We start from the raw sequence: 20,145 nt of genomic DNA on the forward strand, positions 1-20,145 counted from the left end.
GTTGGTTGGTGCCACCCTATGGGAGTAGCCAGTGATAAATAGGAGCATACATGGGCTTTGGCTGGCCGCCCTCTTCTCTGGGCTGCACCTGGCCTATTAGAAGCTTCTAGCTGACAGGTGTGAGCTTCCCATTAACCCCTGTGCTGCTGGTTTGTGGCAGGCAGGTGGATCCTGTGCTGGGGGATGGGTGCCTGGCTGGGAATGAAGGGGTAAATACAAAAAGCTGTGCAATAAGAGAGGAGATGAATGAGTATGTCTCCCCCTCCAGCATGTGGTCAGAGGATCCTGGGCCCATTTACTGGTGTGAGTGTCCTGATCCCAGCAGGTAACGGTCCGGACACAACGCCCAACCAATGCCGTCGGGGATTATCATAGGGGGATCGTCGGATAGACCGCCATTCATTCAAAACAAAGGTAGGTTGCTTCTTCGTGAACTGATTTCTTGTATATATGTAACGTTCGATCGTGCCGATTGCATGACTTCCTCCTTCATGTGTTTGTGTTGTATAGAAAGTTTGGCGTTGGTACCAATATTGGCAGATGTTTATCGGGATGTCTTGCTGGTGAAGTGGGTTCCGTGATCGGCTCTGCCAAATACCCTGGAGGGTCGCGCTGAGCAAACTGTTGGCACTATATAAATCCTGATTATTATTATTATTATTATTATTATTATTATTATTGACCATGGCGCACCCTAAACTACAGGCTCTTTCTGACAGGCGGCCAGGGGGATGGTGGTAAAAACAAGGGGCTGAGCCATGGTTTTACTGTGCAGCGTGCCCCCCCCCCCCCCCCCCCCCCCCGATCACCCCTGGATTGTACCAATACCACCAGGCAGGGTTGCACATGTGCCGTGGCTGCAATACTTAGCAGCTGCTGCATTTGTAACTCGGGGTGCCGCCTGCCAAACTCGCCCATTGAAATCAACAGGGCTGCACCGCCACCCGAATGGTTGATTGACAGTTGCAGCCGGGTCCCACAATGTAAAGTTGATCAGCATTTTAAAAATAAAAGCTTAAAAAATAAATATATCAGGTGGTGGTTGTTTCGCACCTATTGACCTCCTCTCCTAATCTAGTTCTACTTCTGAAAAGTAATTCACTGTGGATGGGTATTTCAGAGGGCGATACATTTTACAGCAAATACAAAAGAAGCCTCATTCCCCTGTGATATGACAGGTTCTAAATCGCATGACAAGGCGCACCCCCAATGGGACCGTTCATATCGCCACGACTTGTATTACAGTGATTATGAAAAAAACGTTTCCTGCGCTGCATTCCCCCCCCCCCCTTTATTTTATTTTTTTGCTATCTGTGTGTCCTGGTGGGGGAGATTTTGCTTCACTTCCTGTCCCATAGCCAAACAGGAAGTCTGAAGAAATCCCAAGTAGTCAAGCACTTGTAGGTTTTGACAGCAATAGCATGGACATACATTGTCGGGGCACCGTCATATGACGTCCTCCAGAGCGACCCGGCCCCTCACCATGTGATCAGATGTTGGCCAATGACAGTTGACTACGTGATGCAAACCGAAGATCGGTAATCCCCATCCCCCCCCCCCCATGGAATCGCACAGAGCACCCGTGAACCTCTTTTCAAGTCCCCTGCCGCTGCTCCTGACCCCTCCCCCCTCTGTCCAGTGCCCCCCATTGTGGCACCTGTGCGTGCTCGCATCTGCAAAATTTTTATTTTGTATAATTCTCCTTTTTTTTTTTTTTTTTTTTTTTATGGGGGGGGGGGGGGAACAAAACACCTGTAAAGCATCTGAAGAACGCCTCCCTTGCAGCCCCAGTGTGAGAGCGCTGAGTGCTTTCATTTCATTGGAATCAATGGGCACCGCAGTGGTGCTTTGTAGGCGCTTTTAACCCTTTCTTCGGCTGCCGGCAGTGGTTAAGTGTGTCGCCATTACAGCATTAAAGGGGGGGGGCCCCCCCCCGCCCCAGTGTGAATGTAGCCTTGGCCGCCCCACGTACATATACTGCAGGGTGGCGGCTCTACAGGCAAAAGTGCGTACCTGTACATGATTTCCTCTTCCATGTTTGCGGCACGCAGCTCCCGCTGTGATTGGACACGACGGGAGACAAAAAGTGGGTCCGGCATACCTGATACCCGCCTAGGGTTGCCACCTCATCCCTTTAAAACCGAACACATATTAATTACACAGTTTCTGTGGCTGATTAAGGTGATAATTAAACTCACTTGGTGCCTTATCTGCATGAAATTAGCCTCAGAACCCGTGTAATTCATGAGTGTTCGGGTTTAAAGGGATGAGGTGGCAACTTTATGCCCGCCAATCATTCACAAGAGAGGCAGAAAAGAGGTCTGCCCATTGTAAAATGAGGCAAATCGCTGTTTTGAGAGGGGAAGATGGAGATCTTGTGTTCCCATAGTACAAAAATAAAATAAAAGCAAACATTTTTTACTTTCTGCTTTAAAAAAAAAGCAGAAAGTAAAAAATTTTTGATTTTATTTAATTTTTTTTCAAAAACACATTTTTCTCTTTCTGCTATAAAACACACCCAAGTAAAAATAAATAAATGAATCGAATTTCTTCATAAATTTAGGCCAATATGTATGCTGCATTTTAATAATATATTTTATTATATTTTTATTTTATTTTTTTTTATTTATTTTTTTATTTTTTTTATAAAGCAAAATATAAAACCCACAGAGGTGATCAAATACCACCAAAAGATAGCTCTATTTGTGGGGGAGGAAAGGAGTTGCATTCCAAATGCATTTATGTTGAAATGGTTCTACTTTCAAGTGTACCCAAAAAATTGCAATATATTGCAGCTTGCCTCCTTGCAGAGGAGGTGACTGCATTTATTTTGCGTCTATAGGACTTTCTCTCCATTTGGTGATTCTGCCAAGAAACACACTTCCTGTCCTGGGGTGACACCGCACACTGACAATACTGTATCTGCAGGGCTGGAATAACCATTATCCACCGGTGCACGCTGTCGCATCGCATGTGAGTCGCAACCAGAATCGCACCGCATTCCCATGCAAATCGCATGCAATTCTGTGTGGCTTAAATCTTGTGCGTTCTGTTGAGCTCAAATCGCATCGCATCTGTACGGAAAAGGTACGGGAACCCCTTATTTTTTGCTGAGCTAGAATCGGGTTGCATGGGTGTTTATACCAATTCGATCCGATTCATGCAAATGCACCGAGTTCTGGGGTGTTGACACCCTCAGCAGATCGCATGGCCACAGTGCAACTGCTATGCGGTGCCATGCGATGCAATTCCTGTGTTTCCCGAATCGCATCAGCGTGACCCTCTCAATCAACTCTCACTAGTGGCTGTGGGGGGGGGGGGGGGTAAAACATCATGGCTGAGTTACAACCCGGTACCCACTTTAGCTGCATAGGCAAGGGGGGGCGCACACGCCACGGCAGGAATGATGCCTGTAGTGCCTGTCAAATGTGACCCGTTCAAGTGAATGGGCCTGCTCTGCAAGCACCTCGCCACTGTGGCGATCGAGGGGTTCAAGCCGGTGGTGAGAAGGTGATGCAACACTTCCTCACCGCCTGTCAAATGCTCTCTGAAGACCAATCTGAATGCAGATCGCTCCTCAGAGACCAAAGCAAAATGTGAACAAGTCCTAACTGTGCCTTTTTACCCGTTCACCTTCATCACAGAGCTGCCTGTGGCAGGGAAGGTAGAAAACTGTACAACTGACTACAGATGGAAAATGTCACCGCTCCCAACTGTCCCGGACTTTGAGGGATTGTCCCTCATTCAGAACGAGGTCCCCCCCCCCCCCCCCCCCATCATTCAGAACGAGGTCCCTCTGTCACTCATTTTGATCTAATCTATGTAGTTGTATATAAAATGCACTACTTAGTTATCAAAACAGGTTTTAACCACTTTTAAGACGGAGCCTCTCTTTTTTTTTTTTTTTTGCCATAAAACTACTTGTAAATATTTTATACTCTCCCCCCCCCCCCCCCCCCCCCCTTATCTTAAAAGATAAGACAACAGTAAAGTTAGGCCAAATTTTATTTTTTTATATTGTGGAAGTTAATGTTATGGCGAGTAAATTGATAAACATGTCACGCTTCAAAATTGCACCCTTTAAATGTCGCCTATGGAGATTTTTTAACAATTCTACAGGTTGCATGTTTTATGCTACAAAGGAGGTCTAGGGCTAGAATTGATGCTCTTGCTCTAACGATTGCATCGATACCTCCCATGTGTGGTTTGAACACCGGCTTCATATGTGCGCACTACTCGCGTATGCATTCGCCATTCACTTCTGCACGCGAGCTCGGCAGGATGGGGCGCATTTAAAATGTTTGTTTTTATTTTTTTTATTTTATCACTTTTATTGTTTGTAATCATCCCTTGTAATAGAAAAAAAGCATGACAGGACCTCTTAAATATGAGATGGGGTTTAAAAAAGGCCTCAAATTCATACTAAAATGCAATAAAAAAAAAATTTGTCATGTAAAAAAATGCCCCTTTTAAGAGCTATGGGCGGAAGTGACGTTTATGACGTCACTTCCACCCTGCAGTGTCATGGAGACGGGTGGGGGGCCATCTTCCCCTCACTCTTCTCCATTACAGACTAGATCGCCTCCCGCCATTGTCAATGGCTCCAGTAAGCGGCGGAGGGCACCAGATCGCTATGGGGGGCTCTCTCTCGCCATAGATAAAAGTGATTTAGCAGTGAATCCACCGCAGAGACCACTTTTATCTTGTACCGGACCACTGGTCGAACGAGGCGATACTGGGGTTATGGCAGCTAGCTGCTGCTATAAAAACAATATCCGAAAATAGGGACGTACATCGGCGTGCAGCGGTCCAGAAGTGGTTAAAGTGCTAAACCTTTTCATCCAATTTCTAAACTGCTGCATTTGTAAATGTTCAAAAGCCAATCTAAAGGAATAACGGTGGTAAAAAAAGCACTTGTGGATTTAACTGATCGATTTTTGTACCATTTCTCCTTTGAGCAGGGCGTGGCATGGGGGCGTGTCCTATACCTAGATGCTTTTGCAAATAGGAGTCCCTCATTTCCATGTCAGAACGTTGGGAAGTATTGATAATGTCCTTTCTATGCTTTATTTACCTCATGGAGCCTGACTGGAATAAGTGCTAAGTAAGGCCTAGTCATTACTGGTCACCTCCTCCATCACAGGAGCGAGCCCTCAGAGCTCAGAACTGCAAGACAGAGGCCAAGGGTGTACACATCCTGCAATGCTCTGTGGCTGCGGCATAAATTATACCCCCTGTAGCATTTGGAGGGCCGCTCCGCAACTGCGTGCAATGCACCTGGCTTGGGGGGGGGGGGGGGGGGTGGTACAGTCGTGTGACATTTGGGGGTTAAAACAGGTGGTGAGAAGGTGACGTTTTGCATCTTTATTGCCTGTCAAACACCCCTGAAAAGTGATCTGAGTGGATTGCTTTTCAGAGGAGCATCAGTTCTTGCCACTAAAGTAAATGGGGCCCATGTTTTGGAGATTTCCCCCCCTCATCTTGTTGCGTCATCAAAACAGGAAGTGAAATCTTCATAGCGGGACACAGGCAGCAGAAAAGTTCCCCCCCCCCCCGTTCTGTACTTCACCCAAAACAAGTGTTGTCTAGGTGTGTATACACTCATTCATTAGTACCTGATTCATTTTTGGTTGCTCGGCACTGTGATGCGGGTCTGTTGGGGTATAAAAACGAAACAAATGGCACCGCAGCGTGCCCACCCAACGTTACCTCAACACAGACGAGAAACGCCCGCTGTACAGCCTCTATATACTCTCATTTATACACACTTCTGTGATGGATATTGTGTAGTTGATTTTTATTGTTGTGTTTTTCAGACCCGGGCGGTGGCGGAGTGTGGGCAGACCGCGGCCGCTTCTCCCCTCAGTGGGATGTGGGCTTGGCGATGTCTGACAAGATCCCCAAACGGGAGTCGGGGCCTAGTGAAGGTGACCATGGCGACGAGGGGGACCTGGACGATCCTGTGAGTGTTCTTGGTACATAGTTGCCAACTGTCCCGAATTTCCTGGGATTAGGATCCTTTTCTGGATTTTAATCGTTTCGCCACTGGCCGCGAGAGGTCCGCGGCCGGCGGAGACTGTCTCTGCCAGCCTCCATTTTCAAGAAGACCAAAAGTAGGCTTGGCGGATGGCTACAATAGATTGGGCAATATTCAAGCAACAAGGCCGGATAGGATGAGACTATCTCTGGGGAGTTTTCAGTCAGGCTACAGGAGGTGTGTAAATGGCCTACACCTATATCAAGGGCATTATTCAGCTGCGCAGTTTGTTTTTCATCTACCCCCCCCCCCCCCCCTTACCTGCATAGGCAGATTTTAGGTAAAGGTGAGCTAACCCTTTTTTTAACCACTAGAGATCTGCACTATAGCTGAATGACGGCTACAGGGCAGACCTGCATTGCCAGGACTACGTCTATTGACGTCATCCCGTGCACGAGCGGCCTGCGAGCTCCCTGAAGGGCGCGATCTGTGATCAGCGAGTCTGAGACTTGCTGGATTACAGATCGGTGTAAGGGGTCAATCCCGATCCCCTTGCTACGTGATCAGCTGTCAGCCAATGACAGCTGATCATGTGATGTCAACAAAGCCGGCAAACTGCTATTTTTAAGGCGATCACCGACGGCAGTCAGTCCCACTCACTGCCATATGCTGCCAGCTCCTCAGTGCCCCCTACAAGTGCCAGTAGGCACCAGTGCCGCCTCATCAGCGCATATCCATGAAGCAGAAAAATTACCTTTTTGCAAAATTTTATAGCCAACTATTAAACATGATTGATTTTTTTGCTAAACCCCAAATACCACCAAAACAAAGCTCTAATTGTGGGGGGGGGGGGGGGGGGGGAATGTATGACTGCGTTTGTCATTCAAAGTGTATCGGAGCTGAAAATTGTTCTGGGCAGGAAGGGGTGTTTAAGTGCCCAGTAAGCAAGTGGTTAAAGCCAAATGGCCACACCGGGCCTGACTTTAAAACCTTCATGTGTGAATGCTGCCTCAAAGTCTGGAATTTAAACAGCTTGTCTGAGCGTTCAGAAAAATGGGGTGGAGAGCTTAAAAAGAGAGTATTTGTACTGCTGACACACAATGCTCACATATCTTTGGGGGAGGCCCCATTTGCCATCTTTGCTCTGGGTGTTAGATGACCTTGTCCCAACAGCGAGTGAGTCCAACATGAAGAAATGACCTATTGAGGTTGCATTGGACCTCCATTCATTGTGTTTCCTGTAGAATTATAGATTCTCCTTCACCATCATTGAAGCTCATTGTGAGTTCATCATCATATCTGAAGTTGCAGGAATCCAGATCAAATTGACCAACCTTTGTGTGTTCCAGGAGCTGACGGCTATCAGGATGCGCGTGCGGGAGATGGAAGAGGAGACGGAACGTTTAAAGGATCTGATGACAGACGAGACGTCTACAAACAGTCCCATGACCGGTAGACATTCGTGACCTCCTATAGTCCTTCTAATAACAGATTCCTGTGTTATGGTGACAACATTGGTGTCATGTTGTTCACACTCAAAGTTGGCATACCCTGCAAGAAAATTTGAAATTTTGGCTTTTGTAATTAAAAAATATGACTGATAATGCCAAAAAACTGTCTTTTATATAAGGATAGTGATCACGTGAAGCCATTTATTATTACATAGTTTTTTGTTTCCTTTTTAAATCATAATGATAACAGAAATCACCCAAATGGCCCTGATGAAAAGTTTGCATACCCTGGAATGTTTGGCCTTGGTACAGACACAGAAGGCGCCACACACAGGTTAACACGGCAATTAAAATTTTCCACATTTGTGGCTTTTTAAATCACAATCGGTGTCTGTGTATAAATAGTCAATGAGTTTGCTTACAGTGTCGCATGACCGCTATTGTCAGTAAAGCGACGCAGTGCTGTATCGCAAAAAAAATGGCCTGGTCATTGAGCAGCCAAATCTTCCGGGGCTGAAGTGGTTAAATATTGTTTTACACATTAGTTAGAATTATTATTTATTATTATTATTATTATTATTATTATTATTTCTTAAAGCGGAGTTCCACCCAAAAGTGGAACTTCAGCTTATATGCTTCCTGGACATGTTTCTGACTGACAGGTTCCCTTCCCCTCTTCCAGAGATGGGGCTGCGAGCTCAGCGAAGCTGGGCCCCCTACAATAAGCACAAATAAAAACTCAAGTGTTTTTCTTTAGTGCTACATTTGTGTTGTAAAAATTTACGTTTGTGCTGCTTTTATTTTTAGGATATTGGCAATTGTTTTCTCCAGACTATGACATCACCTATCCCCCCTATAACAGCCAAATGGCACAAAACTGGTCTCGTTGGTTAGTGCTACGTTTGTGCTACTAAAATTTTTATTTGTGCTGTTATGGTTTTTAAGTTATAACTGTTTTAAAACCACACTCACTTTGCCCACCCTACAATCAGCACAAATAATAACTCAAGTGTGTTTTTTATGCTGTTTTAAATTTTTTTCCTTTCTGACTTTTATCGTTTTTGCGTTTTATTAATGATTTAGTGCTACGTTTGAGCTGTGTGAAGTTGGCACCCCATGTTTGTAAAGCCAAAAACTGCACAAATGTAGCACTAACCAACAAGACCAGTTTCTTGGCATTTGGCTGTTGTAGGGGGGGGGGGGGCCTAGGTGATGTCATAGTGTGGAAAAAACAATTGCTAATATCTTAAATAAAAGCAACACAAATGTAAACTTTTACAGCACAAATGTAGCACTAAAGAAACACACTTGAGTTTTTTTATTTGTGCTGATTGTAGGGGGGGGGGGGGCAGCTTCGCTGAGCTGGGGCTGTGGCCTGATCTCCTGGAAGTTCAGCCCCCCCGCCACTGGGCCAACTAGAAAGCGCAGCGTGCTTCTCGCATGCGCAGTAAGGAATCGGCTGTGAAGCCGAAAGGCCTCGCTGCCGGGTTCCCTTACCAGGAATGGCGGCGAGAGCACCCGGGAGTCAATCGGATGATCGGCCGGGGTGCCAACATCGCAGACTCCCTGGACAGGTAAGTGCCCTAATATTAAGTATTTGTAGCTGACTTTTTAATTTTATTTTTTATTTTTTTTTGCCCTCACTTCCAATAGAGATGGTGAATCTTCCAAACAGGGACACAGATGGCAAAAAGGACCTGAGGTTCTGAATCCTCACTGCCCCATCCAAAATGTAAATGGTATTCCTTAAAGTGAAACCACACAGCGTCTGAGCACCACAAAGCAAAACGCTATTTAATTTATTTTTTATATTCCAAGTGAACTCATCCATCCATGTCTCCCATGCGTTCTTTGAGAAACGCCCCCCCCCCCCCCCCCCTAGCATTTCTGGCCACGGCCATCTTGATTAAGAGCAGATTCATGTAGCATTTACTTCCTGGAATCCATCTGCCTCAGTACAGGCATGCAGGAGAGTGTGCTTAAAGCGGGAGTCTGCCGGGACTCCGCATTTTTTTTTTTTTTTAAAAGCCAGCAGCTACAAATACTGCAGCTGCTGACTTTTAAAATAGTGACACTTACCTCTCTAGATCGTCACTCGGATGCTGCCGCCGCCATCTTGGGTGTGGGAATCAGGAAATGGAGCCTTTCGGCTTCATTTCCCGGTTCCCTACTGCGCATGCGCAAGTCGCGCTGCGCAATAAGGACGGTCCCCACTGCCTCTGGGATCTGTGTGTTTCCCAGCAGGCAGCGGGGCACTTGCGGAAGGGGGCGGGCACTTGCGGAAAGGGGCGTAATATACGCCCCTTTCCGCAGAGAGCTATCCCGGAAGTGGGTGCAGTTACCTGGATTATCCAGGTAACTGCACCCCCCTCCCCCCTGAAAGGTGCCAATTGTGGCGCCGGAGGGGGGGAGGATTCCGATGAGCGGAAGGTCCATTTTAGGGTGGACCTCTGCTTTAAGAAAACCATCCTCCCCTCCAGAAGACTTCTGGAATGTATGACCTCATTTGCCTAGGCAAGAAACCAGGAAGTAACTGAGAAAACTTAAAGTATAGAAAAGTATAACATATTTACTTTTTTAATAATTTTTTATTTTTTTTTTTATCTATTTTACTAGTGTTGGCAGCATAAGGATTGAAAATAGTTCATGTTCATTGAGAGAGTGAAGTTCCTCTAACTTTTGAGCATCATATGTGCTTATTGGCGCTCAGATTATTTTTTTTTTTTTTTTTTTTTTTTTTTTTTTTTTATGCAAAAAGAAAAACTGTTGGTCATTCTCTGTTTTCCAGAAAGTAGAGAACAGTCTCTTCCTTACACCCATCGCCGAGCTGGAGGAGCAAGTTTGCGGCAAGTCCCCAGGGCGCACCATGCTGGACCCAACTGGCCAATCCCATTTCGCCTGCCATTCATGGAGAGAAATTCGCCCTTCTATGGGCAGCCTAAAGGTATCCATAGATGTTATAATGATTGTCACCCTGTCTGGTGTGTTCCTTGGCCTTCACGATGCTGTTTGTTCACTAAGGTTCTTTAACAAACCTCTGAGGTCTTCACAGAACAGCTGTATCTATACTGAGATTAAATGACACACAGGTGGACTCTATTTACTAATTAGGTGACTTCTGAAGGCAATTTGGTTCCACTAGATTTTAGTTGGGGGTATCGGAGTAAAGGGGGCTGAATACAAATGTGCGCACACGCACTTTTCACATATTTATTTGTATAATTTTCCTTCCACTTCACAATTATGTGCCACTTTGTGTTGGTCCATCACATAAAATACATTTGTTTTTGGTTGTAACATGACAAAATGTGAGAAATTTCAAGGGTATGAATACTTTAAGTCACCATACTCACAAAGATTCATAAAGGGACACGTGGCTACAGGGGGAGGATGAGTCTGCTGCATCCACCAAGTAGTGATGGGAAGTTCGGATCTTTAAAATGAATCGGTTCATTTCGAACTGCTCACTGAAATGAAGCGATTCAATGAATGGATTCTTCGGTTCTTCGGTTCACTTGCTGAGTCTACTGACAAGCATAGAACGGAAGCTCTGATTCAACCTTCTTAAATGAGTAGAATCAGAAGACGGATTCACACAGAAGGTTGGCAGGTCCTGGTAATGTTTACTTTGATTTAGTTCATCGGCGCAGAGCACAATTGTTGTCAATTGACAATTATTCCATTGTTGTCAGATTAGCGCAGTGTCATGCATTTTGGTGATACACAAACAGCTGTGTTAGGCTGGGTTCACACTTGTGCAATGCGGGAACCCTGCGATTCCACGACGGGTTCCTGCATCGCACCCAGCTCGCATGACAGTTCACAACGACCTATGCGAACTGCTGGGGAGTGTCATACAATGTTAATGGCACCCCCATTTCAGTTTGCATGTCGCACTGCGAAGTGTCAGTTTGGACATGAATCGGATCGCATGAGTGCTATGCGATCCGATTCTGGTGCGGACCAAAAAAAGGGTCCTGTGCGAGTTTAGTCCGAATGCGATACGATTTCAACCATACTATCTGTATTGCTGAAATCGCATTGCACAGACATCGCCTGTGATTTGCACTGCAGTGCAAATCGCATGCGATTTTGCACTATGCTGCAGTGTGAACCGGCCCTGAGCCTAGGTTTCCGCAAATTTGATGGATATCAATGTTACCTGTGAAGTTGCCCCAGAATGCAGTTCACATGCACACAAACCCCGCTTTTCATTTAGGCTCTGTTTCCACTTGTGCAACTTGTCCTGCGACTTGGGACTGCAAAGTTGCATGACAAGAAGTACCCGATTTCCAATGAGTACCATTCATATCTGTGCGACTTCAAGTCACAGCGACTTCAAAGTAGTCCCTGCACTACTTTGGTCCCATTGTAATGTGACTTGAGGTCCATAAACCTCCAGAATACACAGGCATGGCTTCAAGTCGCGGCAGAATCGTGCAACTTTCTGGCTTTTCAGGCTAACGCAGCCTGAAAGTTGCACAATTCTGCCGCAATTTTGATGCGACTTTAAAGCAATGCCTGTGTATTCCGGAGGTCTATGGATCTCAAGTTGCATCAAAGTGGGACCAAAGTAGTGCAGGGACTACTTTGAAGTCGCACAGATACGAATAATACTCATTGGAAATCATAGAGTACAAAGTCGCAGGACAAGTTGCACAAGTGGAAATGGAGCCTAAATGAAAAGTGGGTTTTTGTGCATGTGAACTGCATTCTGATGGGCCAACTTCCCAGTTAACATTGCTAGCCATCAGATTTTCCCATAGTCTTTACAGCGCATGCGCAGGAATGATGATCAGATTTTACTACCACTACCATGGGCGAAGTACCCCTGGTAGTAAAATCCAATCGTTAACGCTATTTTCACAACTGTGCGACTTGAAAGTCAAGTGCTTTTGCCATGATTTTTGCCATGACTTGAAGCAATGTCTGTGTAATCTTGAGGTCTCTTCCACAAGTCGCATCAAAGTCGGACAAAAGTAGTACAAAAACTACTTTGAAGTCGCACAGATATGAACTGAACTGGTTGGAAATCACGGGGTGTGACTTGTCATGTGACTTTGCAGTCTCAAGTCGCAGGACAAGTCGCATGAGTGTGAAAGGTCCTTAGGCTGTCCGTACCACCTGATCACTGCTGCTACCTCATTGGTTTAGTGTATTGTTTTACTGGTGGGACTCGTGGTTCTTTCAGTGTACTGGGTTCTAAAAACTGATACGATTCTGTAACTCGGTAACTTGTTCGATTCTTTATCTCGGTGTGCTGTGTACTCCTGGCTCTTGTTTTAAGTTTGTATCCAGTTCCTGAGTGTCACTGTGCTTTGAGTCAGCTGATTGGTGCAGGGAGGGGCGGAGCTCTCTCACTCTAGGATCATATTACCACTGCCAGCTCTGCTGCTCTGCTATGTACTGAGGTCATAGTGAAATGTTTCAAACGAATCAGTTCACTGAAAAGAATCGATCAAAAGAACGATTCGTTCATGAACTGGACATCACTACCACCAAGTCCCACACACATGCAGCTGGATGGCCTGGGCTGCAATAGACAGTCTGGATCGGACTGCCTGGCTCACGCGATGTTCCTCGGCTTCCTCGCTCCAAATGTAAGCGGCCGGTGGATGGTGATGTCCATGGTCACAGGACGCATCTTTACTCCTGTACAAAGTGTCATCTTCACACACATATGGATGCAAAGTTGTTCTATGCTGGCAGCAGAGGTGTGCGCACAGGGTGTTCCCTATAAAAAAATAATTAGCCTTGGTGTCTTCTCTGATCTAAATGATCCTGTTTTCCAAAGAGGAGCTGCTTAGTACATAGATGATGTGAGCAAGTGAAGGGCCTGGGCTTATGCGTATTTTACAAATTTAAAGTCTCAATCTCCTATGGATCATAGGAGTGCATTTCGTTTTTTGCTTTCCTGGAATCTGTTTTCAGCGGAGATCGGTCTGAGTTCCGCTCTCTGCTGACATCGCCGGTATTCGTACAGGCACCGCTTCATCCCGACTCTGGGAGTCTGGATCCACCGGCTGCTTGGGACTGATGCCCGTCTCCGCCTCTCAGCGAGCCGCTCCCTCGCCCCCTCCACAGCTCGGCCCTCCAGTGAGCGTGGGGGGAGGCGGAGCAGAGAGCTGCTGACTGACGGTCAGCAGCTCTCTGCTTGGAGAGATGCAAGAACCAAGCCAACAGCAATGTTCGGTGGCCTCGGTTTTTCAGTTTAGAGGCGCCAGGGGACAGATGCAGCATCAGACCGACGCTGCATCCACCTAGGTAGGTATGATGGTAAAGAAAAAAAAAAAAACATAATTCTCCTTTTTTTTTTTTTTTTTTTTTTTTTTTTTTTTACAAGCAGTAAATGAGCTAAGGGGCCTCTCACCTCTGTGGTGCAGGCACTGTAGAGCAATTCAACTTCACATTTCAGAGAAGCACTGAAGATGATGCAAGTTGGTACCCTCCTCTGCTCTGTTACATGAGAGATAGGCAGGCTGCTGAGCCTCTGCTGGGAGGGGCCGTAGGGGAGCTGCTGGGAGGGGCCATAGGGGGAGCTGCTGGGCCTCTGCTGGGAGGGTGGAGCAGAGCTACTAAGAGAAGTTGAAGTTCAGTGGTTCTCTGCTGTGATCCTTGAAGATGAGTTGTGCCATCAGTACCATAGGTGAGTGAGGACATGGTTTTTACAACTCATTTAATGCATGCTGGCAATTCATCAGCTTAAGTGTAGGCCCAGCCCAACTTTTTTATTGTAATTTTTGCTTTGGATATAGTGGGGAGGATTAGAATCTGTCTGGCTATTACTAATATCATAGGCTCTGTTTGAAATGTGTGTTTTTTTTTTTTTTTTTTTTTTTTTTTTTTTTTTATTTATTTATTTATTTTCCTTCGCTTTGCGTTTTTAAACCAGACAAGAAGTCTGCAGGACAGGAAGTCAGGTGAAATCTCTCTAATGGCATCCCAGATAGGCATTAGTCTGTCTCTCCCTTTTTTTTTATTTTTTTATTTTTTTCTGCCTTTCTCCCATAATGAGGACCTGTCACCCCCCCCCCCCCCCCCCCCCTATTCTTATTACAAGGGGTGTTTACATTCCTTGTAATATAAAAGTGATCAAAAATATATAATGGTTTTTACAATGTTTTATTTATTGTTTTCATCATGAGTTGTTGTGTGTGTTTTGTTTTTTTTTTTTTGTTTTTTTTCCAAAACTAAATACATTGTGACTTAAAAGTTGAGGTGGGAAAAAAATGCTTTTTACATGTAGGAGATGAGTGCTGGAATTCACATGGTATGGAAAAGGTTAAGGTTCTAGTTATGTATCTGCGCAGATGAGGAACATTTTGGGGGGGGACACTTATAAAGGCAAATGTTCATAAACTTTGGTGCACTACAAGACACTATGAGCTGTTTTTTTTTTTTTTTTGGTTTTGTTTTTTCTGCCCCTAGTGTGTATGGACTCAAAGGGTTTAGGTGAGCCTGAGAATAGGAATTGACTTTAAGAATAAAAATTGCCTTTTTTTTTTTTTCCAAGATGGATGACACCCAGTGTCATTGACCCCCCCTGGGCTAATAAGTGTGTTAAAAATCCCACCCCCCTGGGCGGGGTGCCCCGGACCCACAGGAAATACTTTAGAGAGCGGTGCCATGTAATGACACGATGCCACTGCTTGCAAATGGAATGGGTGTGGGTTAGAGAAGTCGAGTTTTTGCTTTAAGTTTGAAGGTTGGGTTTTTAGAGAGTCTGATTTTAGGGGGTAATCTGAGATGAGGGTTAAAGGGGTTGTAAAGGTTCATTTTTTATTTTCTAAATAGGTTCCTCTAAGCTAGTGCATTGTTGGTTCACTTACCTTTTCCTTCGATTTCCCTTATAAATGTTTTTTTTTCTTTGTTTTCTTTGTCTGAATTTCTCACTTCCTGTTCTGGCTGACTAACCACCAGCTCGGATGATGGTGAGTAGTTTACTGAGGAGAAACAGGAAGTGAGATATTCAGACAAAGAAAAAAACATTTAGGAGGGAACTCAAAGGAAAAGGTAAGTGAACCAACAATGCACTAGCTTAGAGGAACCTTTGTAGAAAATAAAAAACGAACCTTTACAACCCCTTTAAGGTTTTGACAACCCTGAACACAACACTTCCGCCATGTCCCTTTAGAAAAATGATTGCAATTTGTGTTTTTTGTTTCTCAGGTCTTCCTCAACCTGCGACTGCAGAAGAGAAGCAGGAGGCCGATAAACGCTCTGTATATGTTGGCAATGTAAGTGTTTAATAACCCGAGCAAATTTCCGGTATCACAAATCTGTAGGATGGGGTTATTGCTGCTCGGCCTATTGGCTAAGGCCAAGTGTAGTATCTGCTCTAAGCGGTCTCCAGTTGGGGTGCTCCACCATCATTCTGGCCTTTTGGTAGGAATGACCAGCTGTATGTTATAGCCTATCCCAGTGATGGGGAACCTTTGCACCCCTGATGTTTTGGAACTACATTTCCCATGATGCTCAAGGACTCTGCAGTGTGGTTGAGCATCATGGGAAATGTAGTTCCAAAACATCTGGAGTGCCAAGGTTCACCATAATATATATATATATATATATATATATATATATATATATATATATATATATATATATATATATATATATATATATATATATATATATAAATTTTTTTTTTTTTTCCATTTGCACTGCACCTAATGGGCTAGGCCTTTTAGCTCTGGGGGGTTATTGCACAGGCACTTATTTATTTTTTCTTCACTGTTTGTCACTTTGTAGTGGTGTCTGTGTTTCTTAACACTAGGGTGGAGGGTGTGGGTCCTCCAGGCTCACCCTAAAGTCTAGGGGGAGGATGTGTGGCCATTGGGTGCCTCCCTCCCCCTGAACCCAGAGGGAGAGGGTGGGGGGGGGGGGTCTCTCTCTTTGGGAGAGCCCCTTACTTTGGTACTTGTTGTTTGTCTTCTTCTGACCATGAGGAGAAGGGTCCACCGGGCCTTTTTGGCTAGGTGGACCATGTTGAGCCTTGACCCTGTCGGGAGGCTTCTGGTCTGGGGGAGGGGGGGGGTCGTCAGGGTAAGGTCCTACTCTTTTTGGGGGAGTGGACATAAGATGTACCCTTCCTTCATTTGACTGGGCCTCCCTGCCCTCCAAAAAATGCACCAAAAAAGCTCGTATATCAAATTTTGAGACCGAGCCAGGCGCATTTGGTGTGTGGTGTATGTGTTTGTTTTTGTTTAATTTAATTTTTTATTTTTTCACGATTTTCTTGCATAGTTGCATAGTAGGTGAGGTTGAAAAAGACACCCTATGTTTTTGTTTGCAATTTCCCCCCTTTTTTTTTTTTTTTTCTTCACAATTTTTATACATTTTCTCACATTACAATCACCGCAAAATCACACAGCAGTTGGGGGCCATTACAAAATAATGGCATTGCGTAGCCCATGTTTTGCTGAGATTCTGGAATCGCGCGATTCTGCCTGTGATTACAAGACAGCGCTCAGGTGTTCATGTTTGTTTTTGTGCACCACCGCGGATTAACGAAAAAAGAATCTGCACAATGGGGGTTGAATCTCTTGCTTTTCCCCATCTATTTAAACTTCTAAAATTAATTCTGAATCTATCGCTTGTGTTTCTCATTGCTGTAGGTGGATTACGGAGGTACAGCCAGGATCTAGAATCTCACTTCAGCAAATGCGGGTCCATCAACCGAATAACCATTCTGTGTGACCGCTTCTCTGGCCACCCTAAAGGGTAAGAGTGGGCTTTCTTGTGACGCTTTTAAAAGTGGTTACATTCTGCTTTGCACGGTTTGCTTGTGGTTTTTGTAAAGCTGAACACTAAGCGGATATTTAATAAACGCACGTATGGATGGGCTTATTAAATGTTTGATTAAATGCAACTAGATTAAGGGGTGTCAAACTCTGTCATTGTGGGCCGCATCAGCATTGTGGTTGCCCCTCGAAGGGCCAGTTGTACATAAATGTATCTACTCTGCATCATGTCCAATAATTGCCTCTGCATTCGATTTGAGCTTTCCAGCCACCCTTACTTCAGATGACGAGAGCCCCTGCACCGTCAGACGTTAAAGAGGAAGTAAACCCTTCCAAACAACTTGGACCTATAGGTAAGCCTAGATTAAGGCTTACCTGTAGGTCCAAGCAATATCTCCTAAACCTATATGGTTTAGGAGATATTTGCCCGAAAATGGGCACCGCTGTCTACGGCGCATGCGCCGTAGACAGCGGCGCGCATGCGCACTAAATGCGGCAAATCCAAGAATGGATTTGCCAAATTTGTCGACTCCCGTGCGCATGCGCGGGAGTGACGTCATCGCGGTTGCGCCGCTGTGATTCGTCGGAGCTGCGAGACGCCACAAGCAACATGGATGCGGCGGACTACAGGGGACAGCGGCGACTTCGCTGGCTCCTGTGTCAGGTAAGTGACACATAATGAGCTACTATGCAATGCATAGTAGTCCATTATGCTTTACCTTTGCAGGGAAACAAAGAGGAAGTAAACTCATCAGGGTTTACTTCCTCTTTAAGAGTCCACCACCCAGCTTTATAACGCAGTGCCCCCCCCCCCCCCCCCCACCTGAATTTTAGCTCCTGGTTCACAGTGATCAGCTGAGCGGCGTGTGATTATTTTTAATAATGGACAAGTAGTGCAGAGCTCTATTGGTAATGGAATACATATAAAGTGACCCCCTTCACAAAACATGACTTGGTAGTTGGTGGCAAATCCCTTTGACGAGCGGAGGTCAGACGTTTCTTGTAGTTGCCCACCAGGTTTGCACACATCTTAGGAGGCATTTTGTCTTCCTACAAGTCATTGTTTCCAGGCTGACGTCTGGTAACTCAAACCTTCAGCTCCCTCCACATATTTTCAATGGGGTTAAGGTCTGGAGACTGGCTAGGCCATTCCAGGACCTTAATGGGCTTCTTCTTGAGCCGCTCCTTTGTTGCCTTGTGTTGTGGGTTATTTGTCATGCTGGAATACTCATCTATGACCCATTTTCAATGCCCTGGCTGAGGAAAGGAGGTTCTCACCCAAGACTTTGATGGGTTTTTTGTTTTGTTTTTCCCACGCCACGTGATTGGAGCCGGGAGGTTCTAATTGGCTTGAAAAAAGGTTGGTCTTTTTCACACTTTTTGTGACCATAGCGAATCGATTATTTGCTATTGTCTTCCGGCGGATTGGGTTGGCCAAGGAGGAGAAGCCGGGGAAGCCATGCTGTGGAGTACTGCTTCATTTGAGCACCATCTACAGTGGAGAAAGGCACCTGCCTACATTTCTGCCATCTTCCTATGAGAGAGAAGATGCTGGTGACTGCATCCATTGATATTTTTTAGTTGAAAAAGCTAACTTTATTGAAGTACACGTATGCTTGGTACATCGACAGAGGCCAACATGGCCAAAACAGTAGCACATATATAGACACCTTGCAGTAACCATGTAGCATAAAGCAAAATACCCAAAAGAGGTAGAGCCATCACACTGTATATATGTACGGTATGTATGTATAAAAAGGAGACAAAGGAAAGGGGGAGAGACGGAGGGGAGAAAAAAAAAAGGAGGGAAAGGGGAAGATGAAGGGCGAGTATATCAAGTACACGTTTCACCATCTGATAACATCTACCCCAGACCTTTTCGTATTTAGGTGAACACCCCCGTGCACATAAATCAGCTTTTTATATGGAAGAGTATCATTTACCACCTTTTTTTTTTTTTTTTTTTTATTTTTTTTTTTTTTTTCCCCCCCCCCCCCCCCCCCCCCAACACTGGATTGTGGGGGCAGGGCCTGCAACATCCATTGATATTTACCTAGCTCCTAGTTTGGGATAGAAAGGGGTTTGGGTGTGTGTTTGTTGTTTTTTTTTGCACCCTATTAGAGCCTCTGGCTCTAATCGCATGCTTTCATGTGCCCGTGGACCCCCTAATGGATTGGCCAAAACTGGTTTTGCATTTGTTACATGCTAATGTGGTGGTCTAAAACTTTTGCTTTTTATTTAGATTAGAGATCTCCAAACTGCGGCTTCTATCTGGCCCTTGGGGTATCATTCCCTCCACTGACACCAATGATGGGGCACAATTTCTCCCAGTGAAACCGAGGGATGGGGCAAAAAAATTTCCCCACAGATGGGGCCTTTTCTACTTCCAGTGCCAGTGGCCACATTCTCTCCCCCCCCCCCCCCCCCCCCCAAAGTCTGAAGGACGGAAAACTGGCCCTTTGTTTAGAATGTTTGGCGACCCTTTTATTTTTATTTTATTTTTTCCCTGATTTAGTACAACGTAACAACCAATCATATAGTGGCTAAAACTCATTGTACTGAATTCATGTTGGTGATCTGTTTTTGTCTTGTATCCAGCTATGCATATATTGAATTCGCAGAGCAACACTCGGCAGAGGCTGCCACAGAACTGGATGAAAGTGTGTTCCGTGGACGGACGATCAAGGTGACCTTTTTTGGACTCCTATCATACTGCAATAATTCTACAGCTAAGTTTTTTTTTTTTTTTTTTTTTTTTTTATCACATGATTTATGAGTGGAGACAGCATGAACTGTCCTTAGAAAAGCGAACAGTGTCCAAAACAGGCTGTATTTTGGTGCTTTTTGCATTTCTGGCTGGTTCTTCAATTAAATCCTAGCCCAAAAAAAAAAAAACTTGCACGACAAAGGCATAATTATCAGGGATGATCTGATGGAGAAAGTAAAAGTACAGTTGTTAGGTGCGGCCTGGATA

At 45.1% G+C, this 20,145-nt stretch overlaps 1 protein-coding gene and 1 pseudogene across 1 annotated transcript; both read left to right on the plus strand.

Moving 5' to 3' along the window:
* Nucleotides 1-238: 238 nt before the first annotated feature.
* Nucleotides 239-19,857, plus strand: PABPN1L (PABPN1 like, cytoplasmic; the record flags this gene model as incomplete). Its single annotated transcript, XM_077463342.1, is given in 8 exon segments — nucleotides 239-414; nucleotides 5,817-5,962; nucleotides 7,327-7,429; nucleotides 10,217-10,372; nucleotides 15,598-15,665; nucleotides 17,046-17,064; nucleotides 17,067-17,151; nucleotides 19,770-19,857. Coding segments are annotated over 8 exon segments (726 nt in total), but the record flags the coding sequence as incomplete, so codon positions are not given.
* On the plus strand, nucleotides 15,723-16,073 carry LOC143956068 (U2 spliceosomal RNA; annotated as a pseudogene).
* Nucleotides 19,858-20,145: the final 288 nt, after the last annotated feature.

This window comes from Lithobates pipiens, unplaced genomic scaffold, assembly GCF_037356315.1.
Source record: "Lithobates pipiens isolate NorthernLeopardFrog02 unplaced genomic scaffold, aLitPip1_a1.2 Scaffold_10, whole genome shotgun sequence".
Classification (NCBI taxonomy): domain Eukaryota; kingdom Metazoa; phylum Chordata; class Amphibia; order Anura; family Ranidae; genus Lithobates; species Lithobates pipiens.